Raw genomic sequence first — 19,295 nt, forward strand, 5'->3', positions numbered from 1 at the left:
AATTTTTTAATGCCTCTGAACGTTGAATCTAATGCCATTTAAGGCCTTAATTTTCACAAAATCTACACATTGACTTTTAATGCTGTTACATCCCATCTAGGTCTAGGGGTATGATTCTCACTTGAGATGCGAGAGGTCCCGGGTTCAAATCCCAGATGAGCCCCCAGATTATGTTACGTCCCGGCCTAGGGGTTAACCACGATGTACATAATGAGCTCTTTTTTGCTCTCTGCCAGCTCCAAACCGTGAATCCTGTGTTTGTGTTTTGGTCATCAGTCATCATGTGTTCGATTGTGTCTGTATTAGTTTGTAAATTGTAAACAGTGTTTTTTATTTTTTTAATCAGTCTACTTTTCTGGTAGGGGAGGACGGCTCTTTTGTTTTCGCCTTTTCTCCTGCTTTTGTTTGAGGGAGTTTAGGTTAGTTTACTGCATTTTATTTCTTCAATTTATTTTGGGTTAGGGAATTTAGTTTTGACTTCGAAGAAGACTTTTGGTTCGTTGTTTTAGCTGAGCCCTCCCCTAACCCTCCTTGAGTTGTTTAAAAAAATAAATATATTGGACTTTATTTCTGGACTGGCGTGTGTGCTTGGGAGCTGGGAGGGGACACAAAGAGCTTATTATTTACGTCTTGGTTAACCTCCTAGCCCGGAACGTAACAATGCTTTTTAATGACCTGCAGAAACCCTGTATAAATAAATGAAATAGTTTCTGGTGTTAACTTGCTGAGTTCAGTTTATTTTTTTGAGTTACGGTGTGATGCACGTGTTTTCATTTGAATAAACTTGCTAATTATTTCAATCATTACATTTTTTCGGGGTTGTCAGTTACAGTTTTCTGTGGTGTGGCAAACTGAACACATTTATTTCCACTTTACACTGGCTTTGAGCTGTGAAATGGTTTTGGGTTCATGTTTCTACTGGCTTTTGATAGTGAACAACAGCATGAAATGGTTTTTGGACAATATTTTCAAACAATGCTTACATTTTAGAATATTTTCTTTAGAGCGTGCGTTTGCTCTTTAACGGGTTAATCAACCGCGACACAGGTTCATCCTGAAGGCGTAGATCAGCTCATATGACATACAGTATGCATGAGACCCAGCTGAGATAATCCACTCCAGGTATACGAATTAATCTTTCATGTTCCTGCCTGGTATTGGCAGCAGGTCATATGTGTGTGTGTGTGTGTGCGTGCGCGTGTTCTACTACCTGAGTATGCTGACCTCCTCTTTGGTCACTAAAACGTTGCTGTCAGCAGCAGAGGCCTGTTGCTTCTTCAGAGACTCCAGCTCCAGCTCCACCTGGGACACACACACACACACACACACACACAAAAATGGACATTATGGACTACAATCAGACCACCGTTGGCCGTCAGCCTGGCACAAACCTTTTGGCTTCAGATAAATCCTTAGGCCTTCTTCCAGCGTGCTGCTATCGTCCTGAGACAGACGTGCGGTAAAACAGATCTATCCTTTATACACCATTAGGCCACAGACTCATTTTCCATTTCACAGTGCTCCAATCACTTTTTGCCTTCTAGTTGTTTTAAGTCTGGCCACGTCTTAATTTTTCGCTAATCTTACTCTTCTCACTGCAATTATCCCTCATTTCCATTTGCATACCCACTTTCCGCTTTTTTTTTTTTCCTGACAGCATCTGCCTCTCTCTCTCGGCTTCCTCCACACTCCCGGTTTTCCCCAAGACGGATAAGTAATTACTGCTGTACGAGACAGGTGGATTTCACGCGTCACTACTCATTGCCATGGTTGTGTTGATGTCTCCTCGGCAACAAGGAGCCATGAAAAGAAGAAAGATCATAGAGACGATTGAAGAACAGAAACGAAGTCACAGAGAGTGTGTGAGAGTTCCGGTCACACCTGCCATCCGCCAAGACGTCAACATTTATTGTGACTTTTCTGTAGTTTCGCCCTCCTGCAATTAAGATACACAACAAGTTGAAAATCTTTAAATTGCCCCCGCTCAATCAGGCAACACTGGTTGAATAGAATACTTAACGTCATTCACAGAGTACAGTGTTTCTGACGCAACTTGACGCTCATGTCAAAGACTTTCTTCAACCCTTTATAAGGCACTCAGAGAAATACTCTGATATTCAAAATTTCAACCTTGGTGTGATATTGGAGGACATAATTAGACTTTATTACTTTAGTGAAATTTTTCAAATATTTTATTGTTATGTAGAAAATCAAGGTTAAGGAAGTTACCATGTTTGGTTCCTTACCCATTAGTAGCAAATTAAATAAAATCTAACAAGTATTAGAACATCCAAACCAACAAAATGGAAGTGCTGCTGGGTCTTCTTGGTGATTATCCACATGTGCTCTTTGAAAACTTGTGTGTCTTACTATTTGGAGTCAAGAAAAATCCACATTAACATGCAAGATGAATGAACTGAGCTCCTTCTGTTCAGCTGAGTTCCTTCAGTTCATTGAAGTGATTGTGTGAAGGTGTGTAACTTCACTGGTGAACAAAGCCCTGATGAAGACCAGAGGTCGCAATGCATTGGCTGTATTTTAAATGACTGCCATGGAGAAATAAAGGCATTTTATTTTTACAAAAATCCTACAGTGTGCCTTGGAATATTTTTTGAAATCTTGCATGTTAATGTGGATTTTTCTTGACTCCAAAAAAGTATTAGAACATCACTTTTAGAACATTAGACCAACATAAGTGCTGATCCAGACGCCTGTCCACATCTACATTATCCCTTTGAACATCATTCCTTACATTAGTGCCATCACATCATGGTACCTAGCAAAGCAGGTACACTCACTGTTCATACAGAGGTGGACCTTACAGACCCTGTAGACCACATTGGACCTGAGACTGTTGACTCACTGACCTCATTGGAACTGTTGTCACCGTCTTGTAATGTATGCGGAAAATAGAAAAGCATTCTGAGTGCAGACCTCCGCCAAGACAGATCACTCCCCCACCCCCCACACCCCAATCAGCACCAAAATGTAATCATTTGTTCCTTGTGCCAGTATCAACATTTCCTGAAAATGTCATCAAAATCTGTCCATAACTTTTGGAGTTATCTTACTAACAGACACACAAACAAACAAACTCAGATGAAAACATTACCTCCGCTGTCCTTGGTGGAGGTAATGACCGAAAATAGTCACTTGCCCAATAAAGGGTTAAGGGAGTCCAGTATTAGTCAAGTGCTTCATTACAGAAAAAATAAAACTTCCTTACATGGTGAAGACCTGAGCCCCGATGGGAAATATAACTGAGTGTGTATGACTAACTGGAAAAACCTCTATTAGGAAACATGTTAGTTATGGAGGCAGAGTGGACTCACTGCATCTCTGAATGCAAACTGTGGACAGCAGATTTAGACTAATGGATATAGAGGTGGTCTGTATATCGAATATATTCACTGTAGCATGGCTTGTATGATGTGGGATGTAATAAATGACTATATCAGAAACACCAAATACAAATAACTGGTTTACGCTGGTGCATGAGACTTAATTCTTGAGTACGAGAGAGCAAGAAATATGAAACATCAAACACTTCTTGACTTTAAATGACCAAGTACCAGTGCATTTACAGCACTGCGTTTGTGGGCTGATTAAATCATTGGTGTTGTTAGACTAGTACATTTATCCTAATGTGTTTTGTTTGTATTATTCTGTCTTTACACACTAATGGTGTAAAAAAGACAAACCCAGTAAATGACAAATGCTCTACCGTAATTTCCGGTCTACAAGCCGCTACTTTTTTCACACGCTGTGAACCCGCGGCTCAAACAATGATGCAGCTAATTTATGTTTCACGGGCAAACGATCGATCCGGCTGTGGAAGAAGGAAATAGAGCTGCCGCACGTAAGCTTGGCATCAATGAATCGATGGTGAGAAGTTTGAGAGGGCAGCGTGAAGCGTGGGTGCAGCCAATAGTTTGGAAAGTACAGTACAGAGCAACAGTGATGGAAACGGCTGCAACACTTGTTCAGTGGAAGGTCCTCGTGTTCTCTTTTCCCTTTTGTTCAGTGTTCAAGGTAAAAGGCACACAATGCAAAATGGATCTGACACTTGAGGGGTTAAGGTTACATGACTCGCCATTATCAATCGTTTAGCCGTTTGCTGATGCCGTTCCACATCATACACAATTCCTGGTTCAGTTCATTGTATTTGCCATTTTTTGCATTCTTTATTCAAAAAACAACAACAACAAACAAACAGGATGGACAGAAATCAACAAATCCAACATTGTCACAAGAGGTAGATCAATATATTGATTTTTTGGCCTTAATTTTATTTGAATGACAATGTTTGATCAGTAATAAAAATGTTATAAGATATTTGATCAGGCACCTGTGTGGACAGCACTTGAAGTTCAATAAATGTTAAAACAGTACTTATTATGTGTACGTGTATTAATAATTTCATTTATATTACTGCATAAAAATCTTAATTATCTGAGTGTTTCAATTGTATTTTACGGTCAATGTGCTTTAAAAACAAACAAACAAAAAAAAGCCTTAAATATCAGCCTCAAAAATCGGCTGTAGATATCAGCCATCAGTTGACCAAATTTTTTAAAATTGGCATCGGCCTTAGAAAAACCCATATCGGTCAACCTCTAGTTGTCATATGATGCCTGTACTGCGCGACACAAGTGTCTACTGCCTGTATTCTTAAGGTGAATGCTCAAGAAAACAAAGAAAGCATTGTAATGTTGGCATCATATGTGAAAATAAAGACAAGTTTCAAAAAACACACTCATTAACTGCACAAAGATCTGCTGTAAAGAGTGTAAAGCGCTGCAGAGTCTCTGTGCACCTCAAGTGTCAAACTGCACAAGTGACACGTGTTTTTCTGTATGTACTTACTGTTTGTAGCTGCAGCTTAAGGGCCCCTGTCTCTTCCTGAGCTTTTGTTAACTGGGCCTAAATCGAAACACAAAATAATGGAAGAAAAAAAAGTCAGAAAATGACCTAAAATAAATAAGATTTTTCTTTTATCCCAATCACATTAAGCAGCTAATAATTTTGGTCTAAACAAAATGTCAACCACAAACACAAACTGTACAGGAATATCAACAACCTAAGGTAATGGGATATTTATTTTGCATTACTGTGCGTTTTAAAAAACATGAACAATTCTTAATTAACATTTTACTTCCTTTTTCAAAACGGAAAAAACTGGCAGAATCTGCGGATTCTAAACCACAGACTGCATTAGCATAGCAGGTAAGGGTGAGAATGAGCTCCATCTCAACCGGATGCAGAAACCGAGAGGACCGGAGGTGGGGGTGAGAAAACTGGAGAAAATATCTATATAAAGATATGCTTTTATGTCAAATATTTGAGTATACTTTTAATTTATTACAATTTTGATTTTCTATACCTAACACTTGGAACCAATACTCACTTTTAAAGTCTTTAAAAAGGTTTGTTATGCATCTTTGTGTAATTTATGCAATAAATTACATAAATTTTTCAACTCGGATTTTATATTTTTTGTATTTTTTGTCCTTTTATGTTGAAATATTAGGTTAAAGTAAAAAAGTAACAGGCAGATGATATAGCTGACGTTGTGCTGAAAAAACAATACCAAACATGGGTATAATAAACATTTCTTTATATAGTATATAAAGGCAAAATCAAAAGTACTCAAAAACAGCCAAAATGGGCTCAGACCCCTAAGGGTTAAGGAAGAATTCAGACCCAAGCATAGCATTTACAGTTTACGTAGACCACAGGGAAATGTTTTAAAATGCAAAATTCCATTTAAAAAAGCAACATATCACTCCTTTAAAAGTTGTAGAAGCCTATACACATTCAAATACATACACAAGGGGGTTCAGAAAGCTAGTGGAAAAAGGATGGTTGGAAAAAAACGGTTTAATAATGTTTATTTTTCAATATATGCTCCATCGAGGTCAATACACTTCTGCAAGCGTTCATACCAGCCTTGAAGTCCATCTGTGTAAAACTGAAGGCCATTTAAACCATGTCAAAGCTGTGTTCTTTTTCCACCACCTTTTTGAAGCCCCCTCATGTCTGGTCTTGGTCAGTATTATGGTATATTGATCTGCAAATCCTTAAATGATGATATGCATTTCATAACCAGATTCTTCCCAAAACTGAGCTCTGCTAAACTCTTAACCAACTTTAAGGTGTGTTTTTTAAGTCAGTCTGGTCGTGCTCACATTTGTTCATATGGGATACAATTGACTGATTGATTGATTCGAGTATCAACATTTAAAAACAATACAACAAGAAAAACAATCTTCTTTTTCTTTTGTATTTATTAATTTCATTTCTTCTTTGTATTTCTGTAAGCTACTAGGTGGTTTTGATAAACAATTAAAATATTGAACATAAAAAAACTAAAAAATAAAAACATATTTGAAAAGGAGCGGGATGAAATTCAACTTATTTACAAGGGGGGGGGCTGAAAAGTTCATAGCCTGACTAAGAAGGAGTTGTTGCACAACAATGAAACTTGGCATACATTAAATTCAACCATTCCTGAAACTAACTGCATGGTTTCCTTTCAGATAAACCCACACTGGATAAATAATTTAGGACTTTGAAAAGTAGTACTACAGACATTTCATGAAAATGCTTGCTTTTCACCCCTCCTTTGTTCTCCCTACCCTTCTTGAATCCAGCTTCCCAGTTTTGCACAGTTGATAAAGCTGGAGCATCCTCCCCTAAAGCAACCATGTCAGCATGAATGTCCTTGGGGGCTAACCCCTTTTTCTGCAGACATTTGACAAGACCACAGTGCCACGGATGGTTCACAAAATGTCTCTGGTACTACTTTTCAAAGTCCTAAATTATTTATCCAGTGTGGGTTTATCTGGAAGGAAACCATGCAATCAGTACCAGGAGAGGTTGAATTTAATGTATGCCAAGTTTCATTGCTGTGGAAGAACTCCTTCTTAGTCAGACTATGAACTTTTCAGCCCCCCCCCCCCCCCCTCGTACTCTCGCCCCCTGAAAAGAATCCCTGTGGTATGTGTTTTTGGGCACATACCTCCATCTCCACGTTGTGGCTCTGTATTTTCTGCAGCATGTCTTCAGCTTCTCGGACTCGCTTGTTGAGTTGAGGTGAGTACTCGGTGGACGCCAGCTCGCTGTCGTACGACTCTAGAATGGAACGCATTCCATCACGCTCCTGAAACACAACCGCACATCAGAGTAGCCTTACACCATGTAAAACAACATTTCTGTGTGGTTAAGAAGGAATTGAGTGCTAACATTAAGAGAATGTGTCAGATCTGTAATGTTTTTCTGCATGTGCATAAATAAATAAAGAGAATATCAAAGCTTTTTGATGCCGTTTCTGATTCATCTATATTACTTTTGGGCTTATTTTTCATGTGTGAACGTGACAGGAAAATGCTTTTGTAAATGATGAACAAAGTATGAATCAACTGCTTCTCCCATATCCTAGCAGTGACAAAAGATACTTAAGAAGCTCAGGGTTATGGTTGGGCTCATCAGCACTTCTTCTCACGTAATAATCAAATCAAAAGCTGCGTCTCTGTCAACAACGTTTAAAGAAATAAATCAAAAAATAAAATCAGAGTCATGACAGAAACGTCTTTGCAAATGAAGCATATAACACTATGTTACCTCATTTCTCCTAACAGATCATTTCAAAAGTTTAGATGCAGTTGCTCTCTTTAATACAGGAGTGAAAGACATATCCTCTTCACTGTACTCAGTCCAGAAAATAAATAAATAAGAACAGCACAGTGAGCAGTTCCTCATTTAAAGCAGTGAAGATAAAAGGCTTCTCGAGACAAGTTCTTCACAAGTGTCACTCAAACTGACAAACAGCTCACAATCCTGTCACTTGGCAACACGTCTGTACGCTCGGTGTTACTTGATTTATGAAATGAACACTGACACACAAACAGGCAGAACTTCTTGGTGTGGTTTCAAAAAAAACCCCAACTACAACCAATCTAAAGAGAAATCAGTCATCTGTACTGCCTGTTAGAAATTAACTGTCAAAAGGGCGTTGTGTACATCAGTGTGGTTGATGGGGCAAGAAAAACAAGTACTGGGACAGAGTAAAAAAAAAAAAAAAAAAAGAGAGAAAAAAGTTGGGTGTACTTTAACCAGTCGTGCATTTCAAGGGTCAACTTTGAGTAACTTAAGAAAAAAATGGGAAGAAATATATTACACATAAAATAAACACTTGTTTTTTTTAATAATATTTTCAATTAGCAAAAATCTAAAAGTACACTGCCCCATGTAAAGATCTTTAGAAACTGTAAGGCTCATTATTCTTACACCAAAATAATAGCATTTTTGTCGGCTAAATGTAATTGACAACTCAGAAAAATTTGTACACGAGAGAAGTTCAAGACCTGAGCATGACTGCACTAAAAAGCCTCTGACACCCATACACAACAGGAAGTCCACTATTTTTGGTGGAGCAGTGTTTTTTAACCTTGGGGTCAGGACTCCACCTGGGGTCGCCTGAAATTCAAATGGGGTCACCTGAAATTTCCAGTAATTGATTAAAAAAAAACACAAAACACAAAAAAAACTTTCTAATAAAAAAAATATATATACATGGTGAGTTGAGAGAGACAGTCCCAATCCATTAAATACATGACAAACTGTGAAGCTGAAACTGAAGCACTGTGGTATAGTTTATCTTTCAAATGTTCATTGTGGTCGGTTTCAGATGCTGCAGCTCTTTCATAATTCATAGTTTGAGTTACTGTTTGTTCAGTATTAATTGTCAGCCTTGTAAATCCAAGCTGGACTGACAGTACATATCCTGACCAAGGAAAATAAAATTCTCACTTTGTGCAGTAATCTATACCTGGCTTTTCTGCCTCCGTCCATAATAATATTCACTATATAGCCTAAATGTCGTCTAAAATTAATGTTTATTTGCAACATATTATAGCAAACTATTACATGATCAAAAACAAATAAATTTTAGCAAAAAAAAAAAAAGTCTAAGTTTTGAATGTCTGGGGTGGCTAGAAATTTGAGATATTAAAATAGGGTCACAAGCCCAAAAAAGGTTGGGAACCACTGTGTTAGAGCATGCAGTTTAATACCGTTTTTGCCAGTTCCAGCTGTTTTACTAACAGTCTCCTCCTTGAGTATTAACCTAAGTCACCCTGATGTTTTCTCAATATGGAAAATCTCTGCCGTAAAACAATATCACTACGGTAACTCTTCACTGAATAGCATAGTATTTCATGTTTTTCTAGAAAGCGTGTCTCCTACAGAGTATCATATACACATTACGTGAGGTTCAAAATGTCCCAAATGTAGTGTGTCCAATCTATCAGGCTAAACCTAACCCTACAAAATAGGACCAATGGTTTTGTATCTCACCGGTATGTACTATCAAGAATCAATAACAAGTTGAAGGACATGTTCTGGTATCCTATCTGTTTTGTCCATTTTGGAGTTCTTACAAAAATAAGTGTGTCTGGCTCAGTAAAATGCATAATTACCCTGCCTCCTCAAAGGGGAGGCAAGAGGTATTGTTTTTGGTTTGGTTGGTTTATGTGTTAACACTGTAGAAGCAAAACTATTGGTTGAATTCATACCAAATTGGGTTTATAGATTGCCAGTGATCCACAATAGATGTTGTTACCTTTAGGGAAAAAAAAGGTCAAAGTAAAATTTTTTAAAATCTTTTTTTCTCCCATTTACTTATAATGGGCGAAATTTTAAATGTCTATAAAAACATCAACTTTGTTTCAATTTACTTCAAACTTGGAACATATATAGAGGCAACTGATATGCTGACATCACCACATGCATATACATGATGACATCAGCTGGACTGATGGCAAAATAAGCTACAATACATGCGAGGGGCGGGGTTTGTTGTGCCTGACACCACTTGTCATGTCTAAAAAAATCATTTTGGACCATGTTCAGTGATGCATGACTCAGTTGCTTAACACTTTCAGTGCCATGGGCCGATTAAATCGGCTTTACGAAAACAACCTGTAAAGTGCCACGGGCCGATCAGATCGGCTTTGGAGAACACGCCACATTTGTGTACAAACAAACCATCCACCCCCATTTCTTTCTCACATTTCGATGACGTTCTTTCTGTGTCCCCCTTTTGAGACCAAGCAGACAGGAATTTGAGGTCACGCGACCGAATAATATTTTTATATCTTTTTAATGTTTCTTATTCTCCGGTGTTTCATCAGAGGGAGCCCTCCATGCCGGGGGGCGGCTGTGGACTCCGGGGGCTGTGGCGCCTTCTCTCACTGGGGTCCGCTCCTTTCTGGTGGGTGGGGGTCCCAGTTGGCCCTCTCCCACTAGTTGGGATGCGGGGCTGTGTTGCTGGTGCCTGGTCGCCGGGGTCGGCGGCTGCATCCTGATGCGGACGGCTCCCTGAGACAGCGCCTCCTAAATTGATGTTTTACTTTTACTTGTACATTTTTGTTCTGGTCTACCCGTGCTCAGTCAGTCTTCTTAAGTATGTGTGAGCTTGTGGGTTTGCATGTATATGTGTGTGTGTGTGTGTGTGTGTGTGTGTGTGTGTGTGCGGGTGAGTGGGTGGGTGGGGGGCGGTACTGATTTTTAAACTGATATGTAAAGCACTTTGTGCTACAGTTTTTAATGTATGAAAAGTGCTATATAAATAAAGATTATTATTATTATTATTATTATTATTATTATTATTATTATAAATTATGCAAATTACGATCAATAATGAATCGGCTGCGTCTGGTGCGTTTTGAATATAAATAGCAATCGGTCGAATGTTACCGAGCGGTTTCCTGAAGGATTCTTCAAATATTATAAAAACGACACGAAATACTGAAAAACGGCCAAATTCTGTGGCACTTTTAAGGCTTATTAGCCCCTTAACTGTCTGGCACTTAAAGAGTTACGCAAAACAGTAATATCAAGCATCGTCAAAATGGACCCCTTGATGAATTTCATCAACCCCCCCCCTCCACCCGGGGTGATCACCACCAAAATTTTATCATTTGTTCCTTGTGCCAGTATTATCATTTCCTGAAAATTTCACCCAAATCTGTCCATAATTTTTTAAATTATCTTGCTAACAGACAAACCCCGATGAATACATAACCTCCACCGTTCCTTGACAGAGGTAATGAACCCAGTTTCATAGAAGCACCCATTTGTGTTCCTGTGCTTGCTGCCAATAAATGACTTATTTTTCATTAAATTTGCTGCATATAAATAAACTATTGTCAGGCCTAAACTAAATCAGGATCATAAAATGACCAAAACAAGAGAATTACAATGGTGATTGCAATTATTTGTCATTTCACGGCGGTAACTACAATTTGGCAACTGGATATGACAGCTCTACGGGTCTATAAAGGACGCTTCCCAACACTAAGTACAGTACAAGTGTATAACATGAATGAGAGGGATCTGTTTATAGCCCTTTATTCTCACAAAGGCAACGTCAACAGGTCTGTTCAAATGATGTGCCTCCTCCCCTCATTTCATTACTGCTGCTCCTGTTTGCATTATAAAGCCAAGCGGGCAGTGTTTTGTGTCAGCCAGGCTTTTATTAAACACTTCACAAGCTGCCAGGCTGCTCAAGGCCATTCGTGAATTTTTGAGGGTCATTAAAAGCTCAATAGGCTATTATTAAAGTGGCTAAACTGGGGAAAGCGTGTGAAATTTAGACTCAAATCAAGTAATGAGTATTAGCAGCACAGAACACAGATGAGTGTATTGGGATGACTGCATGTCACTAAGCAGTGCACCTTGATGTTCCTGGATATGAAATTTCATGAATAATGGGGCTGCAGTCGCTCTGTCAGATTAGCTCCAAGTCTAGTATCTGAAAACAAACCGTGATTACCCTAATCAGATTCAGCCTGTGATTAGCCAGATGAAAATCAACATAATCCATTTAAAAAAAAGCACTGAGTCAGGTTCATTTAAAAACGCTATAAGCGAAATCAAGCTTGATTCAACTTTATTTGTTTTGCTGCCAAAGCGCTCATCATTTGTCATGCTAGCGTTAACACAACTGCCTAATACATCCTGAGAGAACCTCGGAAAGGGAAGACACATTGGTCAGAAGTAAATACGGAACAGTAGAAATCTGTTTAGAGGTCACCACGCTTGTGTAGGGGTGTGTGTGTCTGTGTGTGTTATTTGCTGCCAATCCTAAATGGCAGGCCCGTTGGGTATGTACTGTCTATTAATGTGCAATGAAATTCCCATAATCTAAATCAAAAATCTGTCGGCTCTTCTCTGATAAAAACTCTCATTTTAAAGAACACACAAACAAACAGAAAGCAGGAGGAGCGACAGATAAAACGATTATTACTCTTTTCAGCATCTGCTCTTTAAAAATTGCTTTTATGTCAACTGTTTTATCTGGTGTGTGAAGATGTGACTGAGCCTCTAATGGACCAGTGGCTCAGTCCCGCAAAACTCACAGGAGAATAGAGGACGTTTAGGCTGCCAGACGTATAGGAGACACCGAAGTGGCCTAAAGAGGAGGATTCATATCTCTGAAACTGACGGAGGAACCTGAGGCATCCAGAGGTCTGAGAGAAATGTGTTCTCCTTGAACAGCTGTCAAGGTGCATCTGGGTAAAGCACTCCACCATCACCAATTTGTGAGCGAGTGTGTTGTTGGAGAGTTCGCCACAGGGGAAACAGCTGATCACTACAGCTGATACACAACTGATTGACAACAATTTTGATCGTTATAGTCAATTCTCATCTAAAAACAGCCCGGCAGTCAACAGCCTGCTTCAGAAATGTGAGGTCTTACAGTGTGCTGCATCTTGGTTAGGAAATTGAGTGTTAATTAGGGTGCTTTATAATAATAATAATAATAATGGTAATAATAATAATAGTAATAATAATAATAATAATAACAATAATCAGCCCTGCGATGAACTGGCGACTTGTCCAGGGTGTACCCCGCCTTCGCCCCTATGTAGCTGGGATAGGCTCCAAGCGACCCCCGTGACCCTAGTGAGGATAAAGCGGGTTCAGAAAATGAATGAATGAATGAATAACAATAATCATAACTAGAAAAGCACTCAGAGTGCAGACCTCCGCCAAGACAGATGAGTGCCCCCCCGATCACCACCAAAATTGAATCATTTGTTCCTTGTGCCAGTATCAACATTTCCTGAAATTTTCATCCAAATCCGTCTATAACTTTTTGAGTTATCCTGCGCGCCGACAGATAGACAGACAAACCAACGTTGGCAAAAACATAACCTCCTTGGCGGAGGTAATAATAATAATAATAATTCATCACAGTTATATAGCATTTTTTTTGGACACTCAAAGACACTTCACAAATAAAACAAAAACAACAAAGAGAACAAAGTCTGAACAGGTGAGTTTTGAGTAGTGATATGAAATTTTATTGTTTTGTTATGTTATTGTTGTCGAAACGGTAATAAACATTGAATGATTGGACCTGAAGATCAGTGATGGATATCTGGGTGATATGCATATATTATATGTCCCGAAAAAAATAACTGCCAAAAAATTTGAAAAAAATAAAGATAAAAAAAACAAAAAAACATCAGTGGTTTGTTTCTTTTTTCCTATACAATATAAATAGACTAGCACAATGGAATATCAAGGGGAGCCTCATATACTTGATGAAGTTCCCCTTGGCAAAGCAAATTTGTTCAGCGCAACAAGGCAGCCAGACCACCATTCTGCTGTTATGATGCGGGACAAGACAAAAAAAAAAAAAAAGGAAAAAAAATAGAAAAAAAAATAGACTAGACCAGTGGTTCCCAACGTTTTTTGGCTCATGACCCCATTTTAACATCACAAATTTCTGGCGAACCCAGACATTCAAAACGGAGACTTTTTTTTTTTTTTTTTGCTAGAATTAATTTGTTTTTGATCATGTAATAGTTTGCTATACTATGTTGCAACTAAACATTAATTTTAGACAACATTTAGGCTATATAATGTATATTATTATGGACGGAGGCAGAAAAGCCAGGTGTAGGTTACTGCACAAAGTGAGAATTTTATTTTCCTTGGTCAGGATATGTACAGTCAGTCCAGCTTGGATTTACAAGGCTGACAATTAATACTGAACAAACAAGAACTCAAACTGTGAATTATGAAAGAGCTGCAGCATCTGAAACCGACCACAATGAACATTTGAAAGATAAACAGTACCACAGTGCTTCAGTTTCAGCCTCACAGTTTGTCATGTCTTTTATGTATTGGGATTATCTCTCTCAACTCACCATATATTTTTTTTAATCAGTAAGTTTTGTTTTTTTTTTAAATCAATTACTGGACATTTCAGACGACCCCATTTGAATTCCAGGCGACCTCACGTGGAGTCCCAACCCCAAGGTTAAAAAGCACTGGACAAGAGCGTTGACCCACGGGTTCTAGAAGCAGTAGAGTTGATCAAATGGGGAGCTGAGCTAAATTTACTGGTATAACACACAGATTAGAAAAAATAAAATGGCCTTCATTTTTTTTTTTGTATTGAAATCAAAAGTAACAGAAAAAAATGCATTCATAGTTACCTTACATATGTGTTTGAAGGAGCTTTACATCATTACTGTATGACTTCATCACATTCACATGACTTAACTAATCTTACTGGTGAAACACACAGATTAGGAAGAAATAGAAGGGCCCTCATTTTGTTTTGTATTGACATCAATGTGGACTTTGACACAGGACTGAACATGAGGGTTTAGTGAATTTGACTATTCCCGGTAGCATGTGAACCCAGCATAAGACTTTGACACAGAACTGAGCCTGACGATTTATTGTGACTCATTGCCGTTCTATTCCGGATCCACTTAACTCAGATCCGTCTGATCGGAGTCTACACAGAACGGTTTGTCACCGTGTTACTGCGAGGAGAAAGGGGAGGGGGGGTCCAAGGGGAATGTTAATGGGCTGAGTGGAACCGGGCCACAATTAGAACCAGACCGACCTTGTTAGTGTGTGATCACAGCCAGACCCGGTTCTCCCGTCGTGTCCCGGTGGTGGTTCCATTGATCCAAATTACACAGATGGCGATTCACACAGGACTGAAATTATCACAAGATCTCTGTGTTTGCCAAAATAGGGCAGGTCATTTTAAGGGGAATTACTCCACATATAGCATGGTTCCTACAGGTTTGTACAAGTTAAATTTCAGACTTTTTAAGACTACTTTGAACAGAATTTAATGCCCATTTCACAGCCATACTGGCAAAAATTTGTGACTCCTACAATTTACGAAAATGTATTTATTTACATCAGCAGAGCTTGAGTATTACATACATGCCGTTTACAGAACTGAATGATCACTGAATTCTGTGATCATTCCTCACTGGGGGCTGCAAAGTTAAGAATAATTGGTTCCTAATGTCAATATAAGTTGTTGGAATGGGTGGAACTGATTCTACTAACGTAACTTTCTTTGCAGCTCAGACATTTAACATACACACTTTAAACATAATACAGTAAACGAGTTTATGGCAACATAACTTAAGACCTATGATATCAAATTTAATACCTTTTAAAGAATTTTTAAGGTATTAAAAGCAGATTATAAATTAAAGACATTTAAGAGTTTTTAAAGACCCCGGGGGAACCCTGTATAACAACATGACAGTATTTTAACACTGTATCAGCCCAGAATTTCAGAATCAGTGTCACTAGTTTTATGAGTGAGGAAACCGGACTAGTTTTTGATTTTTGAAAGTGTTCTCCCTCTCATTCACTAAGCTTTACCAACTGTGACTCACTGGTGTGAAGATACAGGTATTTACCTTCTGTGGAGCTGTTGATACCTATGGGGTCACTGGCGCTCATTATTCAGTCGACTGAATCAAGGTGTGAATAGGTGTGGAACTGCCTGTGGAGGGATGTCAGGACTGCTCTGTTAAACGTAGATGACTTCTCTCCTCTTTCTGTCCGTCTGTCTTCTCTGAGTAAAAGGTGTGGATTGCGCATATGTTCTTTCTCCATTTGATGGATTTGTAGCCCTGACCTCCGGAACTGACTCTCCTGCACTTCGCCAGGTACTTGTTGAAGAGCTGGATAGTGTTCTCGATGCATTTATTTACAGACACACCTGTGCAATAATTGCTGTTCATACAGTCGCGGAAAAAATTATTAGACCATCCTTTTTTTCTTCAATTTCTTGTTCATTTTAATGTCTGGTACAACTAAAGGTACATTTGTTTGGACAAAAATAATAACAACAAAAATAGGTCATAAGAGTTTAATTTCAGAGCTGATATCTAGCCATTTTCCATATTTTCTTGATAATAACTAAAATCTCTTCAGTTCTTACATCAATATCTATGGCATTATACTGCCAAAAACAGTGCTTTTAGGCATTCCATGTTTTCTTTTCTGTCTGTTTTAGTCACATGATACATACAGGAGTTAGTACTTGATTGCATAACCATTGTTTTTGATGATTTTTGATGGTCTAAGAATTTTTTCCGCGACTGTATACATTGCTCAGCTTGTGTTCAGGTGTATTCAGTCTGAAGTGCACTGGAATTTTGTATTTCCAGATTATCTACAGGTTACAGGAGGCAATATATGACTTTTTCATACAGTTTTCAAGGTGTCTTTGATCCAATTTAAGACCTTACATTCGCATAAATAACAGTACAATGGGCCTCATACTTATTTCTTTTATTCTCTGTTTATATTTTTGTTGTACTTTGTATATTATTGTTTTATTCCTATTGTCTTTCTTTAAGCTAATGCTATAATGAGGTGAGATTAATTTTATAAGCCCCACGGGTAGGGCTGCACGATTAATCGATTTTAAATCGAAATCGGATTTTTTAATTAGGACGATTTTTAAAAAAGGGAAATCGTAAAATCGATTTCATCTTTCTTCTGCCTCCGGGCCGCGCGCCTCCGCGCGCTCGCGGGCTACCGTAGGCTCTTCCTGTGACAGCGGTCTGTCACAGAAGTCCGTGTAATGACCACGGACGTTAAATCTGTTAATGAACCCGCAGTACTTATAGCAATATAAGCCGTGGCTTCACGCAGGGATCCTGCAATTGAAATATAGCGAGATGGGGATCACTCATCTTCCGTTGTCCCGGATCAGTACCGTACTGTCTTCTTCCGAACCGGGTCTGGGTCTCGGGGTCAGCAGCCTCAGCAGAGGAGCCCACACAGCCCTGTGCCCACACACATCCCCCAGCTCCACAGATAGAATCCCTCCAGTGTGTCCTGGGTCGGTCTGTTCCACGCACGGATCCCTCAGTTTAAATAGAACCGCATGTGGCTCACTCATATTACGTGGTCCACGCACGCACGACTGATGCCTGTCACTGACTGACACTGGTATCACTGCTGTGGGCCCAGGTACCCCAAAAAGGGGGAAAAAAAAAAAAACTTTTTTTTTTAAATAATTAATTTAGTCCTCTTACTTGCCTAATTTTTCATTCACAAATGTAAGTTCTTTAACACAAAACCAAATATTATTTATATTTTGTAAGATGTTGAACTTTATTTAAAGCTGTTGGATAAATGTGGAAACAAAAAGGCTATAAAAAACGTAAGTATTTGCTCTGATTTGGACTTTTTATTATAGTGTATTCCCCCTGACAAACTTATGTTATTTTCTTGTTGTATACATTGTTTGTGTACTCTACTTCATTTTAAAGATTTAATGAAGAGAAAAAACAAAACAAAACTGTGGGTTCATCACGTGATCCCATCACAGCTTTGAGGTCAGAGCAGTGGCTTGCATTGTGGACTGCTCACGAAAACGACATGCTGACTTCTGTTGTCTTTTCTAGTTATACCCAAAAATTGAAATAGAAATCGAAAATCGAGTTTTTAGAGGAAAAAATCGGGATTTTTTTTTTTTTCCAAAATCGTGCAGCCCTACCCACGGGGTTTTCCGATCTCACCTGCACAATTTGTTTCGTTGTTAGTCCTAAAGTTTGATTTGTTCTTGTACAAAATAAATAAATAAATAAATTGCCTTGACCATGTTTGAATTCAGCAAATGTTGCATCTCCATTTCTTCATGAAGTTTTATGCTACTTTCATTCATAATGGTTACTCCAGTGGACAGCTATTCTACAGCTGTTCTCGTGTATATTTTATATGCATATTATATTTTTAGATTTTGTTGTTTTAGTTCCATATCAGCCAACACAGTGGACACTTATGCATCATCCCAAACACTGATATTCAGACCATCGCTGTAACTTTGCTGTTCTTGATAAACCTGATCTACACTAACATGTTTGAGTGTAAATCAATTGTTAATTGTTAGACTGTAAATAACAGTTGTTGTTTGTTTGTTTTTTTTTAAACAAAAAGGTTGTTGTTGTTTTTTTTGCATATTATCTCCATGAAGTGAGTAATAGCTAGTATTAGAATATGTTAAAATGTGAGAAAACATCAGTTTAGCAGCATTAAATATGTTTTTATTTCATTGTTTCATTGTTTTCATATCACTTTAAGATATTGGGTTTTAAATACATGTTTCTTTGCTTCAAGAATAAAATTCATGGTGTAGCTGAGTGGACAAATTTGTAAATCTATGAAAAAAAAACCTTAATCTCATTGTTTTTTTCATGCCAAAGGAGGAATAAAAACACTAAAAAAAAACTCGACTAAATTTCTCATAATTCATGCATGAAAGGGTTAAGGGCGTTCTCACACTGTGTACCTGAGTCTGTATCCGAGTACGTTTGACCCCAACATTCGCTTAATTTTATCAATGTGAATGCAAATGTTCCATATGCGAGTACCATACCTGAGTCCAGCTGAGAAGGTAGTCCTGGGTACGGACTGTGTGGACTCCAGTATGGTACGTTCCTGTGTGAAAGCGATCCGTGCCCGAGAACAGACGGGACCTAATCACCACGAGACCATAGATGGTGCTCCTGTTATCTCCTGAAAAAGCCTCGGATCTGTGCAACACGGGCTCGCCTTATCGACCGAACCACTGTGCCACATCAGGGACAACAAAGGTCGCTCTTCTTCACGTTGCCTCAAACAGACTAACAGATAGACAAGTATTGCTGCCATTGTAGACAAATGAAGAGAACAGTCGCTCGGTTGATGACATAAGGGTTTGTCTTCTTCTGACTTCTGCGCTTGTTGGATAGCGACAGAAATCCTTCCACACCGACACTGTCATGTTTCCGCCCTGTAACACCCACTCATACTCGGGCATGGGCTGCGGTACATGCTTGTGAATGCAACATCTGCGGGAAAGGTGTGATCATATCTAGGTACAGTACGCACTTGAGTACGCAGTGTGAAAAATCTGCTGAAGCTCATACCTGAACCCCTCCAACCACGAACGATGCTAAATG

At 38.7% G+C, this 19,295-nt stretch overlaps 1 protein-coding gene across 2 annotated transcripts in view; it reads right to left on the reverse strand.

Annotated features, from left to right (window-relative positions):
* Positions 1–19,295, reverse strand: part of mad1l1 (mitotic arrest deficient 1 like 1) — a 162,965-nt gene that overhangs the window by 108,963 nt on the left and 34,707 nt on the right. For both annotated transcript variants that reach the window (XM_030145717.1, XM_030145709.1), the window contains exons 12-14: positions 7,022–7,162; positions 4,867–4,923; positions 1,211–1,302 (exon numbers count right to left, since the gene is read on the reverse strand). In XM_030145717.1, the coding sequence (XP_030001577.1) occupies positions 1,211–1,302; positions 4,867–4,923; positions 7,022–7,162 (290 nt within the window). The remainder of the gene's footprint in view (positions 1–1,210; positions 1,303–4,866; positions 4,924–7,021; positions 7,163–19,295) is intronic.

This window comes from Sphaeramia orbicularis, chromosome 1 (assembly GCF_902148855.1).
Source record: "Sphaeramia orbicularis chromosome 1, fSphaOr1.1, whole genome shotgun sequence".
In the NCBI taxonomy this organism is placed as follows: Eukaryota; Metazoa; Chordata; class Actinopteri; order Kurtiformes; family Apogonidae; genus Sphaeramia; species Sphaeramia orbicularis.